The sequence below is a fragment of the Phlebotomus papatasi genome, chromosome 3 (assembly GCF_024763615.1).
Source record: "Phlebotomus papatasi isolate M1 chromosome 3, Ppap_2.1, whole genome shotgun sequence".
NCBI classification, from domain to species: domain Eukaryota; kingdom Metazoa; phylum Arthropoda; class Insecta; order Diptera; family Psychodidae; genus Phlebotomus; species Phlebotomus papatasi.
Window position 1 is genome coordinate 31,459,203 of NC_077224.1, and position 25,061 is coordinate 31,484,263.

Consider the following 25,061-nt stretch of genomic DNA (forward strand, 5'->3'; position numbering starts at 1 on the left):
ATTTCCTATAAAAATATGTCTATTTGATATTTTTAACGTTTGCGAGAGTAAAACGTCACAAATTATCCGAATACTGACAAAATTTGCCCCAGTAATTTTCAGAATCTCCACAAAATCGACTTTTAGAAAATAATTCTAAAATCACATTTCTTTCGAGATAGAGGAAAATAGTCTTTTGCAATGTTGTAGAGCAGTAAATTTCCTATAAGAATATGCTCATTATAAAACGTTTAAGTTTTCGCAGAGCTCGTGAAAGAATTAAATATGCGTTTTGACAAGTTTTGCCCCAGTCTCCCCTTGATATCATCTGTGCTACTGGACAATGTTGGCAAATTAGGTCATTGTATTCAATGAAATTTATTGCATTATAAGGGGTCACCTTTTGTGAGTGTCCTGCATGGCATGTAGAGGGCAATAAATTTTCTAAAAATAGGATATGAAACGAAAAAAAAAGATCTGTAACTTTACTTTGGTTTTCGTTATATTTCACAACAACAATATTTCTCTTCAATACGCCACAAAAATATTACATTACATACTGATTCGTTTTATTTTGTTAAATTTACAATTTGACTACAAACAATAGTATTATTTAAGATATTTTTTTGTGCAATTTAGCTGAAACAAATTAAATATGTCTTGAGTACTGATTGTTGAAAGTGTTTAAAATTCTTTTTGTTTTTTGAAATACAAATTATTCAATGAAATATAAAAATTATACGAAGAACTTATATATAAAATCAAGATATATTTCTTAAAATAAATATTTACTATCACAGTTTAACCTCTATCTTACGGTTTTTATTGCCCTTATATGGACATTTACCAGGATCAATTGGTGGAAAATTTGTAACATGAACTTTCACAATAGTTGGTCTAACAGAGAGCACAACAGGCGCAATTTAAAAGGAAATTTTTAGAATAAATTAATTATAGATTATTATTGGGCAAAATGTATAATTTGTGTCTCGGTATGAGCAAACACGAAAGTTGTTTTTAAAATGATAAAAACAATCTTTTTTGATTTACATTCAAGTGGTCACAAGAATTTCGATTTTTGAGAATGGGGCCCTTCTGGGCCATGTTTCAGGGAGATATTTTTTCTGATCTCTGTATGCTTTCAAGAATGATCTTCAATTCCACCTGGCAAAGTTCTAGATAGTTCATAATTTCCCGAAGAATCACCCAATGTTCCAAATCTGGTGTTTCCTTGTTCACATAATCTTTAGGCATTGGATTGGAGTTACTAGCTTCAAGAGTTGCTTTGTCATAGTTGAGGGACTCGAGGAGTGAAGACAGAGACCATTTGATTTTTGACGTTTTATCCTTCAGCCGCGTAATGAATGTAATAACGTTTGATTGATTCCGAACTGTAGGATTATTCTTGTAATGCTCAATAATCTTATCAAGCCCCATATCGAGTCGATGATACTTGTCCTCCATAATCAGAAGTTTGGTCAAGAGCTGCAATTAGCAAAGGATTATTTCAAATATAACCTTTTATTTATACTACTGCAATCCAAATTAGTACCGTATCCGCCTTCGTCCAATCCATTGAGCATATTTTATCCTGGTAATCTTGAGGTACAGGTTCCAACAATTCCTTGGGCATCTCATTTGCACCTTGCAGCCAGTCCAATTTTTTCCAAGACCAAATCTTGTGAAAATCTTCGATGGAATCCGTGTTAGGGAACACATGAGTTATCTGCCAAATCAATTAACATTCAATTAAAATCTAGACAGTAGAGCATAACCAGTAAAAGGTTTTGTACAGCTTATTATGTAATTAAGAGACATTGCAGAGTGAGAGTTAACCCATCGTACGATCATGATCGTATGATTGTTCGATAAATCGCCTGATCAATTAAAAGTAGTTCAGTCAATGTATTGCGCAAAAATCAATGGAACTTGGAAAATTTAATCAAGTGCAAGAAATTCATTCACAACACCATCAAGTTTACTCATTCAATCCCACACAATCAGTAGATGACGTATTTTGCAAATACTACGATTGTTGAGAAAGTATAAGAAAAGCAGTACGGAAGGAACTATCAAATGGGTGAGTGAAAGAATGTGCGAAAGAGTTAGTCTGAAAGTTGATTATTTGATTATTCAAATGAGCAAAATATTAATCATAGATCCGGCGTCTGTTGAATTTCCGAAAGGAAATCATGCAATAGAACTACACGATCAAATTGTACTTGCATCAACCAACACCAAACTGCTCATACTCAATAGTGAATAATGCATTATAGCTCTTTATTTTCGCTTATCAACAAACTATATTTAAAAATTGCGTATTAATTTGCTATTGTTGTGGAAGTATACTATATATACATAATTGTAACGGTATTTATTAATCATTCAATGCTGAATAGTTTTATTTCAGAATATTGTAGTTCAAAAAAAAATTATTGTACCTTTGTATACCTAACCTAAAATACGAAACTCTAGTTTCGGCTTTTATGTACATATGTAAAAGCCATACACTTTAGAAACACGGTTTTAGGTCGAAAAAGTACTAATCCGATTAGATTTTAGTTACATTAACATAAAGGTAATTTGGGTGATTATATTGTGGATTTTTACCCCATTTTCAATAGCATGGTCCCTTTTACTTCTATTGCATTTGTTTTTTTTATTTTATATATTACTGTAAACTTAAATTACATTAGTTAAAATATTGTATTAAATTTATTAAAAAATACAGCTTTTCTGTGAAGAAAAAATTTTGGGCACTTAATTAATAAATTAGGCAATAGAAATAATTTTTATTTGATGTATTTAATTCAAATTATATTTTTAATTCATGGTTTTTGAGCTCGAATCATTTTATATTTGATTGCAATAGTAAGATTATATCAGTTTATAGGTTGATTACTGAAAGAAAAATATTAAGACTTATTAAAAACGCAATTAAACCTGTTATTTTAGTAAGTCAAATTAAAAAAAAGGCACTATTTAAGAAATTCAGTGGATTATTATTAGTGCTCGAACTCAAAGACAGAGCAGTTATAAAATCGTCTTTTTTTCAACTCCTATAATATATGTTATTATTTATTGTGTGATTTATTTATTGCAAATGTTTATCGATTTAATTTATTTTTAACCGGTTTTATAATAAATACCATCGTATGAGTTTACTCCGTATACTAGAAAAATTTATAGCAGTACTATTAATCCTCTATCAAGTAAGACCGTCTCAAGTCGGTCTTCACAAAAATCACATTTACTGAGATTACAAAGTTTTTATTTATTTAAAAGTGCTGTCCTCTGTAATAGTATTACTAACATCTTTTGAATGTTTGAACTAATTTTGACTCTTCGTTTAGTTACTATTATTAGTTTTGTGTGACAGTCAGAGGAAAAGCAAGAAAAAGTATTTGTGCAAAAAAACTCCTTTCAATTTCATGAAAAATACCGATTTAAAGTCATCTGAATAAAATAAATTTATTTTTTACTGAAAGATATATCGTTCTACTTTGTATATTTTATTTAAAAAATTAAAAATGTGAATTTTAGAAGCAAAAAGAGTTTCAAATTTTTTTTTTAATATCTTATCATCTAACGCCTAAACTAAAAGAGATAATGAAGAATGGATAGCTTTTCGACTTTATTGGATCATAATTATCCTGGAAAACATTTTCTTACAACTTTTTTCGCATATTAAAGAAAATACTGTTAGTGTATTAATGGCATAAAAATAGGCTCCCAAAAAAATGAAAAAACTATTTTAAAACCAATTTTCAAAATCTAATAACAGAAGCATGAGAGGTCAACATCCTCGAAACTTCATATTTTCAAAATTATCTAGATATTTTTTTCAACCGAAGATATTACATACTAAATATAGTAAGGAAGTGTATGAAGCTTTTTCAAAATTAGATTTTCGAAGTTCAATACTTTGAGAATAGAAAAACAGAAAAACAAATTTTGAACAATGGCTGTATTTTTTGGGCTAGTTAAAATATTTCAGAGGTGTGCAATAACCGTTGAAACTGAATAAACGTCAAAATAAGTTTGTCCTGGTAGCGTTTTGACCATTGACGTACATGTTTCATTTGACGTTTATTCGGTTTCAACGGTTCTTGCACGTCTCTGAAGTACTTATACAAAAGATTGAAAGACCTGCTTTTGGATCACAAATGGTTTTCAAGATACTTTAAAGAAACTGGTTTAGTACTGCTTTTTAAAATTAGTAGCAGGACGAAATTTGCGGCAGCTTATACTCTGTTACTGATTGGAGACGATTGATCGGATTTATAGTATTACGATAAACGTAATTATAAAAACATCCTACCTTACTAATTATTTTGTAATTCTTATAATAAGGAAATTAATTTTTTTTTAAATGATATTAGACTTACATAGTCTAGAATCCCGTGGTTAATTTCAGCAAAGGCAAGGTCAACTTGCAAACTGAATGATTTCAGGAGACTCTGGACCTGATCGAAGTTCACAAGACTGCTGGAGTCATCCTTATCATCTTTTTGTATTCTGTGCATGCACATGGGATTTTTCGTGTTGCTGATCATCGCGCGTCGTATTCTAATGGGTTTCGATGTCACTTGTGAGAAAAAACTCAGGGAGATCCACAGAAAGATGAAGAATAGGTAAAGGTCCTTGACTTCTGCGAAAGAAATTAAAAAAAATACAAGAAATTATAAGAATTTGTTTTTGTATTTATTTTTTTTTTATTATTTTAAATCAATATGCTGAAAAAATTAATACATTGCATGAATCTGCGAAAAAGGTCAGCAAAACTGTTGCAGAACACAAAGATCATCGAATGGACGTGTCTGCAAAAAATTGTCTAGTCCATTGAAGGCCATATTTTTGCAACTTTTAAACACAAACCCATCAACTTTCATCACCTCTAATATCTGGAGTATAAATCTTCCGGACTTTGTCTTGCCAAAAAACAAAAGTTCTTGATACTCTAGAAAAATGGCACATTTGCAATGAATATGTCAATCATTGTATTTACTTAAGATCTCAGCACAGAATGAGAGCAAAACAAGAGAAACCAATTAGAAACGGATGTTTATAATATGTCACCAAATCATTAAATTAATTTTCTCTTAATTGACATATTTACGCTGCAATTCCAGCCGCACACGAAGAACTCCCTGAAATCTTTTTTTCAGCATTTTTTACATGCTCACATCCTATACCATTCTTGTAAATTCCATCTGAGAAAAATTATCCCAGGATTAGTGAGTTGGATGAAGATGGTATGTTTGGTTCTGTGCAAACAGAACAGGGAGCGATAGAATGAATGAAATGCAATTATTGTTGGTTAAGTGGATTTAACAATGTTTTCTGAGCTTAACCATTTTCTTACATGATGACATAAAATATGATGATACTGTTATAATTAGTGTGAGGATTGGAAAAATTGTTGCAAAATGTCAAGAAGTTCTAATGCTGATTGCTATTGAAGAGAACAATTCAATCGCCATCTCTCCTGTATTTTTCCCAACAAAACAATCTTTATTTAGTCTGGCGCACTGAGAGAAAAATATTTTCCACTAAAGCCACACATTAAAGAACTGTTAATATTTATTAGGGAAAATTAACAAATATAATTCGTTCAAAATTCCGGACGTAATATTTGAAGGCTTTCGACAAATTTTAAATGTAATATCATGTGTTAGAATAAGTTTTACGATAGAGAATTTAAGTTCATACCAAGGAGTCAAATATTTTATAAAAATTTATTTTATGTAAATTTATGATATTTGAAGAAAAAAAGTTCAAAAGAGTCTCCATTTATTTTCTGATTTTTTCTTTATTGATTTTGTTATTGCATTTTTATAGCAAAGTTCTATTCGTAAAAAATCATTTTTCGCCTGAATTATTCTAGTGTGATTAAGGTGTCAAATTTGCATTTTATTTGAAATCATAGAATCAAATCATTCTGAAAGACAATACAAGAACATTAAGCATTCACCTTAAAAGAATCTATATTCTTAATAATTTTACCGAAAAAAGCTTTCTCGTGATAAAATTTTTTTCACAAACATACGATTTCTTCGAACTCCAGAAGTTATTTCTAATTTAATAAATTATTTAAAAATGATTTATAAGATAACGGTTGCTATCTTGTCGGTTCGTAGATTTAACAAGTTTATCTTAGCAATTAACCCTTTAAGGATGATAGGGATACCTGTGTCATAATAAAAATTTCCTACAGCCGCTTAAAGTTTTTTTCGCTCTAAGAAGTCAGAAAAAGTGTTTTTTCTTTATTCCGAATTTTTGATCTTCTCTCGAACCAAGAAAAATGTATAAAATTTTGTCAAATAGAATAATCAAAAACTTATCATTTTATTATAAATATAATCTAATAACCAGAAATTTGGAAAACTTCTAATTTATCTAATAGTTTATTTTTAGGTTTCCTTAACACTAATATTTTCAATTTTTCAAAGCAAAAAATGCTTTATGTAGTATAAAATATTTTTCTGCAAATATTTTTCTAAATATCTTAATCAATTTCATGTTGGGCGACAAGTGTTTTAATAATTTTAAAACACTTATGTTAGGTTTTTTTCTGTATAATTTTTTGAATTCAGTTCGAATTAGCAGCCGTTTTGATTTTTTTTGTAACATTTAATACAAAAAAATCAATGTTTTGTGAGAAAATTACATTATAGCACCTCACCAGGAGACTATTTTTTTTTTATTTGGCCAAACAAATTTGTGACTTGGAACATTTACAGATATATTTTACGTAATTCTCTTTAATATAACATAAATTTCTCTCAGTGTATATACATAGTTCTAAATCGCATGGATGAATCCTATGACATTTCTAATATACAATTAATACGTATTCATCAGTGTGATAATAATCCATTAACATCTTCATTAAGACGCTCCTGCGAGAGAGTGAGTACGACTTGTGTTTTGTCACCCGAGACAAAATTATATAGGATTCTGATACACAATCGTAAAATAATAATAAAAAATGACGAGAAACAAGTAAAAAGTTGTAAGACACTGAGATAAACTGTTGAGAAAACCATTGACAAATGCCAATGTAGATAAAAACGCGAATGATCAGAAAAAGAAGGCAAAGATCAGAATCTTAGCACATCATAATAAGTTTAAATTTGGGATGATATTTAACAAATTAAAAAAAAGAAAAAAATATGTATTTATGGATAGAGCTGGAGAAATCACTGTAATTTATCTGAGGTATCCATCAACTATATCCTGATTGATTTCTCTACGTAAGAGATATTTTCTAAGTTTAAGCATGATATGTGTTATTTTGAACTTTTTTTTATGCTTCAACTTAAAGTCAAAGTCTTGTGAGAATTCCCCTCAATAGTCCACTACAAGTTAATTGATACAATGTACAAGATTTTTATGGGTGGATTTTTGGCATGATAGACATTATTGTATTATCGTATGGATAATAAACAAAGTGAAATATAGCATAATATGGGGGTTCGACTTTCCCATGTTAATTGAACTTCTATAAGCTCACTGGAACCTCCATGGACTGATCCGGGAATTTTATTTGGCAGTGCAAGTATTAGTCATCGTCATCGCAATTGAAGGTATATGTATCGTTATTTAAATGAAAAAAAAAAGACCCAATTGAAACATAAAGTACAGATCAAAAATAAAAGCAACTAAGAGATGATTATGTATATGAATTGAGTGCGTCAGACTGTTGATTTTTCACGATGTCGTGTAGATAGACAATTCCGTTTTGGTCTCTTTCATAAAAAAAGGTGATACATGTTGGAATTTCCAATATTTTCTCTCTTCCTCACTGACCACAAATCTCTGTCTGCACCATTATGTAACTTACTTCCACTAAATTTTCTTCGACGTCTTGAGCTTGAGATCGGTTGCAAGCGTAAATAACATTTGGGGTGTAGAACGGAGGGTGTATTTTCTGAGATATCCCTCAATAAATAGTTTTTCGAGGATGAGAATTCCGGGCAGTGATCACAGTATCTGGATTTAGTCTTTTGCCGAATATTTTGTCTACAGCACCTCAGCTGAAGAGTAGTCCTCTGATCCCTGTCTAACATCCCAACAGGATGGGTCAACACCTCACAGCAATTCTGAACTTGGCACATTATTATTATTTTTTTTTTAAATTCCGTTCTTATTTATGGGTCACTGAATAATGTTCTTAGTCACAAATAATATAGCTTTCTTTAGTTATTGTCGCTGCCTTATCACAGAATTATTCTTTTTCTCACTATGCACTATATATATCAGACAGTCTGACTCCTTCACTAGCAAATTAACTTGTTGTGTGATCTCTATGGCAAACCGATTACAACTGACGATGAAATCGTCACAATATGTGTACAAGTGTGCTGCTGCTTTGGACACTGGAGGACGGTGATTCAGGTGTATTCGAGTTCTGTGTACCTCAGACGTGTGAAACTACCCACTTGGGACTTTTCCAGGTATCATCGGTGCACTAGTCTTATCTTGTTCCCTTTCGCCAGTACATTTTTGCAATTTATCAAAATTTAACTAGACAAATTGGCAGCATTTTTTACACTTATTTTTTTTTCTATCTTTATCTCGAGCAGATAGGGCACCGCTTAAAAAATTGATTGTTCATTTAAAATTATTCACAATAATTTTCGATGTTGAAGTCCCTAAGTATAATAAATCCCGTTTGGTTAAAACCCTTATAAAAGCTTAGTGGAATCTTTCCAATTTCTTAAAAAAAGAATGAGTACTTTGCAAGAACTCTTCTTAAATTAAGATGAGTACAAAAAAAATTACGAGTACTGAATCGTCGAATTCTGAATACTCTTCTTGTTGGTATAAGACTGTTGTCGATTTGTTGTTTGAAGCTTTTTATATTCAACAATCAACTGTGTCGCAATCTCTCACTCTCCGAATCGTGTGTGCGCCTCGTCCAGTAAGACCGCTTGGTGTTATGGTAAGTTTGCGCCACTCTTCTCTGCCATTTCTCGTCGTCGGCGTCACCCTAAAGACGCACCATCTCTCACCTCTGTACAACACACAGAGGCATTGAAACATCTCGATTATACCATCCCCTCAATTCCATAGTATCCAACATATCCAATATATATACCAATCTCCAACGCCCCCTTCTTAGCTGACACCACGTGCTTCGTTCCACACATACTCGCACGAGCTGATGAAGAAAAAGAACGGTCCATCGACGGGGAAGAGCCGTAAACATCTCACCTGTATACACCATCTGAGTGCAGTTCAAGAAGTGGTGTGTGTTCAATGTGTCTTTTTTTCCGATAGTCTCAGCCAATACGATGGTAAGGCTGGTGGCCGTGTGTGGCCTGTTAAGGTTCTTCTCAGGTGAGGAGTGGGGCTCACTTGTGTGTGAGTTCATTCACAAGTAAAACCGCCGGCTCAAGAGATTCCCGCATGAGATCTTTTTACTGTTGGCGGCCACCAAAGTAGAATAGAATTGCATCTGAGTTGCGTGCAACTCTCAGTTTAAATTCCATGGAACTGCATCAGTCATCAAAATGTGGCTTTTACTCATTATATGTATATCCAGTAGCATTTAATCTCACAAATTGATTCATCAAGTACAGATATATTTATAGTGGGTTATTGGGGTTAAGTTAATAAGAATATTTTCTCGCATTTTTTTACGTCAGTGTAATAAATTGGTACTTAAAGAGCATTATCCTAAGTCTTTTCCTCAAAATCAGTTATTTTAGTATTTTTTTTTTATTTAAGGAAAGTTTCAGGCAGGAAAATCTTTAATGACTAATTTTCAAACGTTTAAGACTTATATTCAAATTATTATCTAACTGCGTGATACAACTTTACAGATCTTGTCCCTATTAACAAGAAAGTTTTCCGATGCAAGTTTGTGAAGGATATGTCAAATCTCATGATTTTACTGACAAAATCTGTTCAGAATTAAATTATAAAGATAACTCACCACATGAACTTTAATCCTGAATACTAAATTCTTATAACAATTTGACATTTAAATTATATTCTGCAAATTGCAAATCTAGATTGGGCAAAATTTAAGGATATGCACTATAAATAATGCAAATTGACGACTAAACTCGAATCAGATATATGCAAAATGTATAGGGGAGACTGGGGCAAAAAATCACAAATTGAAAAATTAAAAATTCAATATGTTCCAAGGTAAAAAAGATAGCGGCTCAATTTTTTTTCTATAGATAGCCTCCATAGATCTTCTTCAATGTTAGATCTTCTTAGAATTCGAACAAGGAATTTAGAAAATAAAAAATATCGAAATTTTTAGCCCTATTTTTGGAATATTTTCCTTGATGCAGATAACAATTATTACCTACTAATTTTCCAAAATTGATGCACTGGTGAATATTTTCTAAATAATTTGGATTTTTTGAATACGAATCCGCTATCTATTTTAGAATTTCACAAAAGTTCTTTTCTCTAGAAATCCTTTTATTCAAAATGGCCACTTGGGGTAAAAAGTAACAAAAGGTATAGAGCAAAAAGTAACAAAAAAGCGAGGCAATTTCTGATGTCTCACGGCGAAAAGAAACGTCATTATCATGTCTCGCTGCTTTTTGTTTGCATTGGTCAAACGATTTGCAGTCTTTTGTGTGTTTTTTTCTAAAATAGCTTGAAAAGCGCTTTTCTCGTTTTCTCACTTTTCGCGCAGAGAAAACGGTGTTTTACAAAGGTGTAGGTGAATAAATTTTCTATGAAAATATGTCCTCTAGATATTTTTTTTTCAAATTTACGGAAGCCTGTAATGAAGCGAATCAAAATATGATAATACCCAAGGTCGGGTACTATTTGCCCCAACATTTTTCAGAATAGTCACAAAATTATCTTTAAGAAATTGGCTCGATAAACGTATTTCCTTACAAAACAGAGGAAAATTACTTTCACAAAGTTGTAGAGCGGTAAATTTCCTATAACTGCGCTAATTAGAAACTTTTGAAGCGCTAGAGAGCTTGTAAAAAAATAAAATATTCCTTTTGCGACTTTTTGCCCAAGTCTCCCCTATCATGTAAATAGGTCGATCTGAAAACTTTAAGAAAATCGGAGCATTACAATTCATAATATAAAGAAAGGCCAAGCGGGACAAACTATAAAATAATGGATCAGCTACAATCAGTAACAAAATCGATTAGAAGATTGTAAAAAGTCATTTAGTCAATATAGATTATTCTCACTTTAAATACGCGTCTTAGTATAACTCAGATACCACAATATACAAAAGTTGTTTTTTTTAAATCTTCATTTACGGTATTACTGTAAGTGCTGAATGAATGGGTTAGCTTATAATTTACTATTATATAACGCGTAATTAATCTAAAATTCACAATTAGAAATTTTTATTGATAAAATATTTAACAAATTTCAGTGTAGAATTAAGGGGAAAGATTTACTGTAATTTTTTGGGGACGTAGAAGATTTGGCAGTACTTCGATAAAAGTTTTCAATATTAATGAAACTTTGTAATTATATGTAAATAAAACGGATCTTTTAAATTTTATTTTAATGATTAAAAATAGTGAAATATTCTTTAAGAAAATAAAAATAAAAATTAAAAATCAGTGAATCATCTCGGCAATGTCGGTTTTGTTTAAAAGAATTTTTTATCATATTTTTTGAGTTTTTTTACTGCTCAATTTGATTTTTTTATTGAAAAAAAATATCTGTTTAATTTTAAAAGTATATAATTTATCGAAACCCTAAAAATTAAACGTGATAAATTTTAAATTGCTTCTGCTATGAAATGCATTTTATGCCATTCCACTTCGGATTGCAAGGACTTTTTAAAGTTTATTAATTATAGAAAATATTTTGAGAAGAACTTATTGTATATAAAACTTAATAAAATATGGAATTATTTATTTTATAACAAAATATTTGAGCTGAATATTTAGGCTTCTTTTATTCAGGTATATGGTTATTTATAGATCTTCAAGTTGCTCGTTAACATTTTTACATCTGAAAAAAAAATCAGATTTTAAAATCTGATATTTACATACGCGACATATGAGCTAATCATCTGCTTATTTTAGATCGCTGCTTTATTTTAATACTATTACTTATTATTTATTATAAATGACACAAAATATCATGTTCTCAGATTAAGCTCAAATTATATAAAAGTGTATCTTATAACTCTCACGAATTCAAAAATTGCTAAAAATCATTCTTTATTGTTTATATATTAATAGTGATAGTTTTGAAAACTAGGAAAGAACAGTTTCTGTAGGTGTCAGTTTTTGTCACGGGTTAATGAAGATACTACAAACCATTTACGACCTATATGACCTATAATGGATACGATACGACCATCTACAATTTCTTTAATATTTTTGGAAAATTGACATTTCTTATATTCTTCAAATAGCTCTTATGGTGTCTACACACTAGAAGCAATTTCCGTCAAAAATCGTCTTTTTTTTAAATCTGACATTTCTGCCTACAAGGATAGGGGAAATTTTCTTTAAAAATGCATTTCTTTTTAAAGAAATTGCTCCTAGTGTGTAGAGGCCTTTATGGTGTGAATGGAGTTAGAATTTTAGCAGCTTGTCAGCGATATTCAAAACAAGATGATATAAATAATACTCCCTCCGTTCCGAAATAAGTCGTACACTAACGACCAAAACATTAAATACACCCTTCGTAAGCTTAAATACACGTGATTTGGACCGGGAAAACGCTGTAATATCCAGTTCTATTGACTGAAATAGTTTCGTATATAAACCTAAGAACAGTTTTAAACAAGATTTGAAATAATACATGAGCTACAAAATTTATAATTTGAGGATCAGTCAAAAATTAGCTTTTTTGAAAAAAATGCAAAAGTAGCCCCACATTCTAAAACTGATCTAATCTTTTAATAATCATTTAATATAAGCTAGATACTATTAGTAAATATTATTAAGAGTCAGAAAAACTGAAAATAATACCGAGGGAATATTTTTGGTACGGATTGTGGTCGGTTTCCGGTGTGATGTGTTCTGAAAGGGGTTTCTTCTTTAAATATTGAAATTTTCAGCCCAAATTCTACTTTTTCATATATTTTTTATTGTTTTCCAAATTTCTTCTTATTATTGTTGCAATTTCATTTCTTTTACTTCATTATTTTATTTAAATAAACATGAATAAAATCATCAAATTCAGTTCTCCTCGAAGAATCCTCCTTTAACTTTGATAAGCGCTTCACAAATTCGGGGCATCCTGTTGATCAATTTCTCCAAAATGTTAGAAGGAACTCTGCCCACTTATCCTGAAGTGTTTCCACCAAGACTGGAACTGATGTCGGCGCCTTCTCTCGAACCATCTGGTCTAGAAAATTCCAGAAAATTTCGATGTGGTTACAATTGGGTGATTGGGGTGGCTAATGCATGTAGTTTAGGATCCTGCGTTTCTCTTTCTCAAGAAGGAAACTTCTACAAAGCTTTGAGGAATGCTTGGGATCGTTATCCTCTTGAAAAATAAACCCACGCCCAATAAACCGAATGCATTAGCCACGCCAGTCACCCGATTGTAGCCTCATTGCAATTCTCTTGGATTTTCTCGACCACATGGTTTGAGATTAGGCGCGACATCAGTTCCAATCTTGGTTGAAACACTTCAGGATGTGTGGGCAGAGTTCCTTTAGACATTTTGTAGAAATTGATGAACAGGATGCCTCGAATATGTGAGGCGCTTATCAAAGTTAAAGGAGGATTCTTCGAGGAAAACTAAATTTGATGATTTTATTCATGTTTATTTAAATAAAATAATGAAGTAAAAGAAATGAAATTGCAACAATAAAAAGAACAAATTTGAAAAATAATAAAAAATATATGAAAAAGTAGAATTTGGGCTGAAAATTTCAATATTCAAAACAGAAACCCCTTTCAGAACACATCACACCGTAAACCGACCACAATTTGTACCAAAAATATTCCCTCGGTATTATTTTCAGTTTTTCTGACTCTTAATAATATTTACTAATAGTATTTAGCTTATATTAAATCATTATTAAAAGATTAGATCAGTTTTAGAATGTGGGGCTACTTTTGAATTTTTTTCAAAAAAGCTAATTTTTGACTGATCCTCAAATTATAAATTTTGTAGCTCATGTATTTTTTCAAATCTTGTTTAAAACTGTTCTTAGGTTTATATATGAAACTATTTCAGTCAATAGAACTGGATATTACAGCGTTTTCCCGGTCCAAATCACGTGTATTTAAGCTTACGAAGGGTGTATTTAATGTTTTGGCCGTTAGTGTACGTTTGGGAAAAATTCTTGTTCCGAAATAAGTCATACGTTTGGGAAAAATTGGGATTAAGGGAAAGTTTGTTGGTAAATGTTTTGTGTATCAACAATTATCTCTTGTAAAGAACTATTGCTAATGTCCAGTACTAAAATTGGGGTCCAGTCTTCATGTTAAGTTGTGGAACGAATGTCTTAACAATGTCTTTTTTTGGCGTTTTATTTTCAATCTAAAATAAGTGCAGAATGGTGAGAGATACAGACTTGGGACCTTCGGAGGACCCCCCCCCCATAAGTTGACCCTGGGACCATTAATATGTCCTTTATTTAGCCCCCAACCCCTGCCCTTCCCCTCCAAATTCATGTTTTTTGGGATTGCTCGAAAACACGTCGTGCGATTTCTTTTTTTCAATTCTGGATATGTTTTAGAGAAACATATAAATGGTCCCAGGGTCAACTTATGGGGGTCCGCTGAAGGTCCCAAGTCCCTACCTCTCACCATTTTGCATCCAGATATTCGAATACATAAAAAAGGATGTTCTTTTTATTGCTCATTCTGCAAAAGTTGAGTGATAAAAAATGTCATATTGGTAATAACTGTTGAGTTCTACTTGTGCATACTAAAAATTTAAAACAAATTCTAGCCTCTAATGTTAATCACAGTTCATCTTGTAATAATTAACTATCCACCGGAGCTCTTTGAAAAAAACGCGAAAAATGGACAACTTCAACATATCGATTCCTCAACTTACCGTCCTGATATAGGATCCCCATATTATCCCTGAACATGGAGGATAGTTCATACACAAGATATTTGCAAATAACAAAAACATTCTCTGAAACCATTCCTTAATCCCTAATTCTTCGCCAAACGTACGACTTCTTTCGGAACGGAGGGAGTATAATTTAAAACTGGATGAAGAAACTGGCGTTATATGGATAGATAGGGGACTCTCCGGTGATGGCCAGTGGATTTAATATCACTTCACAAAGACAAATACTTTTTAAATCTTGCCCAGAGCTTTTGGTCCTTGATGTGGACCTTCTTCAGTGGTCGACTAAACTATGTATATCGTACTTTATGAGGATCGTTATTTTGTATGGCATTATCAGATTATCAATTGGGAAGGTTTATTTTTAGGAATTTGTTTTCACTCATTTTCAACATTTTTAGCACTTTCTCTTTAGATACGGTTTTTGATATAATGTGGTTTTGCGCTTTCTGCCAAACCACATCATTGAAACAACCAAAATTGAAATCTGTATCATAATTGAATTTTAAATCATACCGAGTTGCAAGTACTTTGAGAGGTCGTCTATAAAGAATCTCACCTACCATAAGCTTATTTGTGTACAATTTATTTTTATTTTAGTCAATCCAAATATGAGACGATTAGGTTTAAATCTAAAACTTGTATTTACTTACAAATTTTTGCAACATGCCATCCAACTCTAGCTTCAAATTGAATATACTTCTTCAGAGTATAACTATTGCTATAATTATTACTACTACGAAAATGAGAAAAGGATTAAGTCGTTCATGGCTATTGGAGCAATTTAACATTATGAGGCAATACGTATGGATTTGTGAGACAAGTCTAGTTGCAATAACTTGGAGATGACGTCACAATTTAAAGACTTGATTTGAATATTACGTCTTAATTTAAATTCGCGACACAAATTATCTTTGATATGCTGCACAGCCAATGCTTAATTAAGAAGTATCATACCGTGTTTAATGATTATTTATGGAAATTGCGTTCAAAGCAAGGAGTCTAATTGAATCACTGGTGAATTGGACTCTTCGGTGATTTACCACTGAATACTTGCGATATCAGCAACTCAAGATTGGCTTCAGAAAAGCAAGGTGACAACAGGTTAAATGCACGTCAATTGCAGTTCAATAAATGTACTGCATAGTTATTTTCAGTAAAATAAAAGAATAAGCGTTGGGTAAAAAAAAGTACCTGATGATGACGAATATCTCATTTCATGGTAGTGGGATTGAATAATGTTAAAGTTATTTGGGTGAAATCCAGGAAATATCACTTAAGTACTTCAATCCAAATATTGAATTCACAAATATATAATTTTGACAAAAAAAAATCTTAGCCAAATGCAATTTAACGTGCATTTTTCTCAAGTACTATAAAAGTGAGAATAATTAGGTGAAAGATTTTCCAATATTTTATCTGAACAAGATTTGAAGGTTATTTTTATACCACTAACTAAAATTGTGGTGCTGGATGATGAGTCAATATTGACAGTGTGAATGTGAAGCAAGTTTGTTGAACACGAAAAGCCGTAAGTTTTATTTTAATTATGTTGTCAATCACTACTTTAAAAAGACTGTTTTGAAGAATTTTTGCAAAAATAACTGCAAACTTTGCACACATTGAGAAAGCGATGAGACCGTTTTATTGGTTTTATTAGTCACACCTCAGAATCTCGTGCGATATTGCATTGTGAAATTGTAAATTAAAATTCCCACCGAAACTTTCCTTCCGATCTTCCGATTTAGCGGCCTTGAGGGTCGACAAATAAAATGCAAACAATATTAAAGAAACGTGTGCTTATATTAATTTTCTTTTAGTAATTTCACGTGCTAAAATACATCAAAGCCCCTATTGAATTTCACTTAATGTAATAAACATTATACACTTCGCTTATAATGTAGTTAACTGACTGTATATACTTTATTCAAATTTTCAGAAGTTGGATAAATAGCTTGAATGACAATTTTTGGGAAATTTCACATGATTAATTTCATTCATAATAACTTTTGTTTGACTTTTTACTAATTTTTCAAGTATTGTTCTTTGACGTTACTATAAGTGCAAACAAAACCATAAAAAATAAGAAAAACAAGACTGCTGCTTTCAAGTTGCGATTGTGGCAATGATGTTACTCATGAGCTGTTATATCGAGGAAATATTTGATAATTTTAAGAAGATGTGGCGTAAAAGACAAATATGATTTTGCAGAGTTAGCACTTCAATAATTTGCAAGGCAAAAACAAACCATGCCTTCAATCTGGAGAGTAACAGCAAGAGCATGAATTAATCTTGAAAATAAATATCAATGAGATGAGTAATTAAGAACAAGACCGAGATAACTTAGTTTTTGACACTGCTTTCAAATATTAAGTTCATAATACCTAAATATTATTTTCTTTTTAACCTGAAATGATGATTTGTCTTTCTGGCCAACACAAGTGAATACGGTTAATAGCATTTCAATTTTTGAAAGGATGTCTCTTAAATTTAGCATAAAGACATAAAAGTGAGTAGTAGCACTTATTTTGTCAATATTTGAATTTTAATTAACTGCTTATTAGTTCTTGTGGTAATATAAGTTATTTTCCTCGGGTTCGTTGTGTGTATCGTATTGATGTCTTTTATTCAAAACAACCAAATTCAACATAAAATAATTGCTCTAATGGGCACTTTCAGAAGTTCATTTCCAATTGCACATATCTGGACAAAAAGTGTAGGTGTTGCGGCTAGATTGACGCACGAAGATTCATAAACTATGCCGTCACTCTGAAATTGACCAAATATAGAGGATGGTCATGCCGCAAGAATTTGTCATCTTACTTGTTTTTTACTCCACAATCTCCACAAGAAAAGTTAATCGTGTGCTATCATAAAAAAGCGCATTAATATTTACGAATTGCAATAGTATGAATAATATCTCTGGCTATTCGCAGTATGACTAAAAAAAATAACCAAACTTTACCATCTAACAACGACCTCTAATTTAATAAACTTCCAGTCATCATGAACTTGTTATTTTCGTGGAATTTTCTCTCAATTCTCAGTAATTTCTTCACAAGTCTCAGTTTTTTTTTAATTTATCAGTGGAATTTGTATCATTTCGCCCATGCCACGTCACGATACTTTAAACCTTTAGCGAGTGAGTATCCTATAAATTTCATTGAGGCGTACGTGGCCAACAGCATGAATGATTGCGGCAGTTCTTCTTTTGGCAAGAGTCTTACATCGATGGAGGCTTGAATTGAATTTCAACACCTTGAGAAATATTGCAGACATCTTCGGCGCGTGTGATGAGAGGGAAAAAGGCCGGAACTTTGGTACAAATTCTTAAACTCTTGCGTCATTGACAAGGTTAAACTTTCACCACTCTGTTATTCATCGCAGAAATTGCGGCAATTTAAGTTTGCTTTCAATAAGAATTTTCTTTAATAACCAATCACCGTGATTAATACTTTTAGTTATTCTCAGTCAATTAAAAATGTATTATTGAAAAAAAGGATTCATTAGTAAAAATAAATGGATCACCATGGATCATTCGAAAAGTAATAGATTTTTCAACAAGATAATAAACGAATAAAAACACTGAAAAGTCATCTTTAGTGTTCGTTTGGATGAGAGAAACATGTTGTAAGTAGTAAGTTTACAATAAAACATTGTCTATCACGATAAATGTGCATTCAGAGATTGGAATTTGATCCATCCATTGTAAAGGATCAGAAATGGATTAAAATGCTCCACTTATTTTTACCAGTAGTGTTTTATTTAGTATTAAGAATAACTCCTACGAATTCAAGTTCTATTTCAAAAGTAGGGGAGTGTCAAATTCCGAACAAGCTGCATAAAAGCATCAATGTTCTGAGTTTAAAAATAGATTTGCTGTATCAACATTTTAAAAATAATCAATAGCAATAAGTTTCAATGAGCTGCATAAGAGCCTTATTTATTTGCAGGGCTTTTTCTTCAATTTTCCAGGGCCTTTGGTAAGCGGCGCTTTCGTGCCTGTTTAATATGAGGTCACAGCCCTAGCTCAAGTTACTTTCAGTGACTTTAACCCTTTAAAGACGAGAAGGTCAAAAATGGAGGGTCATAAAATCACTTTTTCTGACTTTATAGAGCAAAATATGACTTTAGATGGCCGTAGGAAAAATTACATTTTTGGGTCACCGGTGACCCAATCGTCCTTAAAGGGTTAACAAGGTAGCTAGAGAAAGTTTCTGGTGAAATCCTGTAAGAGGCTAACTATAGCCGAATCGTGGGCAGAATCCATCTACTCTTTCCCTGAGAGGCGACTGATTGTTGCTAATTACAGGTGGTATTTCTGCCTTATATCTAAGGCTCATTATCCAACCCACAGAGACTGCCGAAAACTCCAGAAGAACGACTCAGCCAGGACCAGCTGAATAGGTAGCTCTTGGAGCCATTCGAAGAGTAGCGGATTATTCTGAGCTATTTGGAATAATTCGGTCCTCCAGCCTAAGCTCTGTTTGAGGCACATGGACGCACATTGTCAAGTCTAAAGGCTAAACGATTGACAATGACTAGGGATATTAAAAATCTATGAACATTTTTTTGTGTATATACATACATTAACAAAATTTAATACCTTGTTGTTTACGTCATTTTCTTACTTTTCAATCAATATTATGAATTATTTATTTTATAGTAGAAAAAAAGTATTTTCCTCTTAAAGATATATTGACAATGAAAGAATTTGGTTAATATCTACTTTATCCACTAAAAAATTAATTGCCTTATTTAAAATTATTCAATAAGGATTGAGAGAATTTATTAACAATTGTTATATTGGATGATTGCATAAGTTCGTAGGACTCCCAAATGTAAATTTCAACAGATATTTTCTTTTAGAAATATTATTTTTATAATCCATGATATTAGTCTCCATTGATCTTAACACTTGTTCTCGAAAGATGCATAAGCTTATCAATTCCACTTTTTAGGGAAGAGCCTGTTTTTTCTTGAAAAAAGCTCGCAAGGTCGTTTTTGACAGCTTGAGCAAAATTCATATTTCTGCACACCAAACTATTGTGCAGAGATTGGAACAAATGATATTCTGAAAGGTCAATATCTGAAGAATATTCCAACTTCTGGAGAATTTCCTATTGCAACTCCTGTAATTTTGGCAGCGTCTATTTATTAGTCGCACGATTTAGTGTTGTCGCTTTGGAAGATCATGACCTTTCTTTTGACCAAAATCGGATGTTTTTATTAAGCAAGCGCATTGAATCTAATGAATTAGGCACAGTGCTTATCTTCTGTGATTGTTTCATCGCATGGGAGTAGCTCACAGTGATTAATTTCCCAGGAATCCTTTCAAATTTACAATTTAAGCAAATCAGCTTTTGCTGTTGGCTGTTTTTCCTAAGATTTTTTCCGATGTATATTGTTCTATTATATCTATTTCTCATCACCTGTCACCAATCAATCCAGAAAAATTTCTTCATCGCAGCATATCAGTAGAGAAATGGCTACATTCTTTGAATTTATGTGGTTCCTTTTATTCCTTTCAGTGAAAAAATGTGGCACCCATGTATCGCGCTTTTAAGCGTATCAAAGCTTTTCTAAATAGCGAAATACGATGAAATTATTGTTCTCCAACATCTTAACAATCTCTTCACTTGTTATTCACAAATTTTCTTCCGTTAGAATACTCACAATATTGCCATGAATGTTACAGGTCGTTTAAAATGGAGTCGATGTTTCGAAGGATAAATCCCTATTTTGGAATTTTGCAAAACACCTTTTAATCATTCAAAGAGCAACAGCATGATCTAAATAAACGACCAAAATGCTTTACCGTGGAAATCCATCACTTGGACCTTTCCAAAATTTGCTTAACATTAAATACTGCAAATACACCTTTTTGTACTACATTTTGGAAAAGTCCTCCAAACACCGAGAAAAATGGAATTTATTTAAATAGAATATTTTGCATTTAATGTTAAAAATTCTGGGTAAATATTCGAATCAATTGACTTTTCTTTCAATACAAACGAAATAATTTTGATTTTGAAAGTAATCACAATAATTTCAAATATTTTTGCATTCACACGGAGAATAAATAATTTTTCTGTTATCGCGAATGTTTAAATATTTGAAATAAATACCTCAGCTTTTGAATCAAAGATAATATATGGTAAAAATAACAATTATACATTGAAAATGAAAAACTACACATTTGTATTAAATGTGCAACGTTGTGTTGTCAAAAATAAAATTTTACTTTTGATTTAAAAGTACTATTTTATGAAATCAAATGCAACAAGCATTTATTTAATGGGTAAAGTTTAATATTGACATTTTTGTATACATCTTAATATTATCTGTATTTATTTCAAATGAAAAAGACTTTTTAAACAATTGTTTCAAAATTTTATTTCAAATGATTTTTTTTCTATCTAAACATTAAATGACCAGGTATTAAATTGAATTGTGAGAAACTTTTCTGTATAAAATATGCATTTCATTTAAATGTAAAAATGAAATAACTTTGAGTAAATATTTGATAGAATGGTTTTTGTCGTTAAATATAAATAACAGTGGTTTTTACATTTACTGCAGTTGTCATAATTTGAAAAATTATTCATTTAAATTAGGGTGAAAATTAAATTCCTTTCATCAGAAATATCAATACGTTTTAAGTGAATAACTACTTGTTCTAATCGAATACAATATGTAAAAATAATTACTAAAAATTACTAATTGCTAAAAATTCTTCATGAATCTCTCTTAAACATGCCTAAGAAACTTACTTATGTTATAAAGAATAAGGTAAATACCAATTATTAAAGCATTCTTATTGATTAGGTTTTTAAAATTTTCATTTTAAAAAAATTGAATGAATTTCGCTCTAAATCATCCAAAAATTTAATATTTGGCTGGCGTACACGCACGAACGCAAATGCACGAGGGTCAGTGTACTGTGTTCTTCAAATGCCGTGATTTGCATAAAATAAATAATATTAGTTTCTATATGCATTGATTATAACAATTAATAATTTGAATGAAATTTATATTTATTTAGAATGAAAAACCAATCAAATCTAATACTATTTTTTGAATCAATAGCATAAGTATTTGAAAAAAAAGGAAACTACATTCAGATCTATGACTGATTCCATCAGTACGGAAAACATTAAAACGAGTCAGTCTTGAAGAAGCCGCTAAGTTGAAAAGTTGTCACACAAATTATTTCCAATCTATTTGAAAATGAAAAAAAAACTAAAAAATGGTTACAGTGGATAAGTAAACTTATAAAGTTGCAAAAATCATCAAGTGATCGACAAAGAAATTTGATAAAGTGTTGGAAATCGTTAGATTGGGTAAGTAAAAAAATGTTTGCCAGAAAAGTATTAACCATATTCGGTAAATTAAATTAAATTTATTTCTTCTTTTAAGCTAAAATGGAATGTCAAACTTTTTATTATTTTATTTAAATTTAAAATTCGTCGTAAGAATTTTTTATTATTTAATACTTTACTAACGATTTGTAATTTTCAATATTTTTCAAGTTCAATCGATCATCCTGATTGCAAGTCATTGTTGATTGGAAACGTCCGTGAGCAGAAGCTGGAAAATTATCACCATATCTGTTTTATCGAACTACTTTTCCTCAAAAATTCCATCTAGGAGAGACCTAAATAGTATCAAGGTAAGAAAATTGATTTTTTTTTGTAATGCAATAAGAATTACATAATCTGTGAAAGTTAGCACTGATCTTTACAAAGAAATATTGGACCTCGCATCATTTTTTTTATTATAAAAATGTTAATTATATCAATTTATTTATGTTGAATATGTATTTTCAATTATCGCTTTGGAAAATATCATACTGGAAAAGTTTTTAATTTCATTTTTATTTTTATTCTTTCTTTTATCAATCGTGGTAACCATTGAATCCGTTCACTGGGCAAAGGACAATCATTGTCTTTTCCATGGAATTGGAAAAGTGATTCGCAGATAGCAGCAGAACTCAGAGCAAACAGTAAAGGCCGTAAATCTGCAAAACACAACTTAGAAAAGTGAGCGCTGTAATAAAAGTAGACGAGGAGCACTACCACTGATCAAGTAAGTTACATTGAATTATTAAAAATTATTAACCGCCATTGGCGAAAAATAAATACTGTAGCCCTACAATTATTACCTGGAATTATAATTATCACCAGAATAAAAAACGAAATTCTACTAAAGTTTTGAGAAAACAAGATTCTATAATCAAAATTAAATTTTTATGATTAACATAAAAGGACATCATATTATACGTATAAGTTTTTTCGAAACTTATTGTTGGGTTCTTTTAAAGATTATGGGATAGGACTATAATTATTTCCACTAATCTATTTTCAATAGCTATTTCCGCTATTTCAATAGATACCATATAGATTCAGATTTTTAATTCCATTTAATTTTATTTTCTGTCTTTCAGATTTCATTATGTCATCGTTTATCTTTACGGGGCAAAAGACAATCAGTCTTTTGAAGTATCTTATTTCTTCTGAAACTGGTAAACACAATTGGGAGAAAGAAGAAGAGCATACATCCAAAAGCTGAGAAGAAGACTTCACGAAACTACTAGAAAGTCGTGCAACACCCCATAGAAATTAATGTAATACAATTTTATTGTGAATACACATTATTTATGTCAAATAAATTTATTTTTGAAATCATAGCAAGAGTTTTTTAAATATACCCTGGTACTGTTATATCTACCCGAGAATATTATTTGATTTAATGTGGAGGAATATCAAAGCAAACATATTTGCCATTGTATCTATGGTAAAGAACATTTAAATATACCAAGGAAATTTTTAATTTTACCCATTGTGTATTTAAATTAATGGTAAATCGTGGTTAAAACAAATATTTCTACTATTGAAACTATGGTAGTGTTACCCAGAAATTTTTGATTCTACCCATGAAAGTGTTTAAAATCCACTTTAGAAATAAAGTGCAAATGTATTTGATTTAAAAGACATGTTTTCTTTTTAAATACAGTGCCATTCAAAATAAATACAAATATATTTGTTGTGGCTATGATTACTGCCTTTCAGATCAAATGTAAAAATATTTGAAGTAAAAGTCGTCTGTATTCAAATCAAATAAAACATTAGAAACAAATGTATTTCACCATTGGCTGACGAAAAAAATATATTTTTTTGATTTTACCCAGAAAAATATTAATACTACCCATAAAATTTTTCTCGGTGAAGGACATATCGACCTATTTGAAGGATACTTGGCATTACAGGGATGCAAGACACAATAATCTTTCTAGTACAAGCAAAAAAGTAAAAAGTCCCACGAACTTTTGCAATCATCGAATATTAACAGTTTTAGATGTTAAAATATTGAAGAAGAACTGCTTATAGTTTTATTTCAAAAGTCAAAAAAGATTAAGACAAGTTTAATAATAAATCAAATTGATCTAAAAAAATGAACTGTGACTTAAGATCTTTTTTTTTTCTATTAAATAGATTCTTTAGGTTTTTCTTCTTAAAGCATATCCGCGTAAATCCAAGTGCTAAACGTAAAATAGGCTTTGAGCGCATCAAATAAGATTTTTTTAAACATCCGCAATAATCTTTGTAGAAATAATTATGGAATATCCGAAAGTTTCGTAACCGAAAATTCCGAAAGGGGGTTTTAACAATTAAATCTTATGGTGGCTTGAAAGTTAATTGCAAGTCATATTTCATATATCCTATTTTGTGATATATACAACTTAACCACAATTGAACGTGAACACAATTTTATCAGTTAAACATTTCGGAGGTTGAGCTATGATTGGTTTTATGCTTCACGTTGGGTTTTTTTGCATGCTGATCTACGTCAATTGATCACTTCCTTCAGCTCATCTCTCCCATTATCATTATTCCATTCACGCCGACATGAGGTGTGTGTATTGATTTGTTGAGGAGGTGGATTCATGATGTCGAGGAAGAAGGAGGTAAAGTGTCAACTATTTACACAAAAATTATATCCGATTGCGCACAAAGTGCGGCGACTAAGAATATATCAAAAGACACATTTGACACCTTCCCTGGGATGATCACTTT

The 25,061-nt window shown here is 31.0% G+C and overlaps 1 protein-coding gene and 1 long non-coding RNA gene across 3 annotated transcripts in view; one reads left to right on the plus strand and one right to left on the minus strand.

Annotated features, from left to right (window-relative positions):
• Window positions 1–463: 463 nt before the first annotated feature.
• Window positions 464–25,061, minus strand: part of LOC129805288 (uncharacterized) — a 32,686-nt gene continuing 8,088 nt past the window's right edge. Inside the window, exons 2-4 of one of the 2 annotated variants that reach the window (XM_055853108.1) lie at window positions 4,368–4,630; window positions 1,532–1,705; window positions 464–1,464 (exon numbers count right to left, since the gene is read on the minus strand). In XM_055853108.1, the coding sequence (XP_055709083.1) occupies window positions 1,087–1,464; window positions 1,532–1,705; window positions 4,368–4,535 (720 nt within the window). In that variant the 5' untranslated portion in view covers window positions 4,536–4,630 and the 3' untranslated portion in view covers window positions 464–1,086. The remainder of the gene's footprint in view (window positions 1,465–1,531; window positions 1,706–4,367; window positions 4,631–25,061) is intronic. The other variant, XM_055853107.1, reaches the window with a different exon arrangement.
• On the plus strand, window positions 22,182–23,755 carry LOC129805296 (uncharacterized). The gene is made up of 4 exons (XR_008752076.1): window positions 22,182–22,328; window positions 22,518–22,657; window positions 22,922–23,073; window positions 23,432–23,755. It is a non-coding gene; the product is annotated as an uncharacterized LOC129805296 (long non-coding RNA).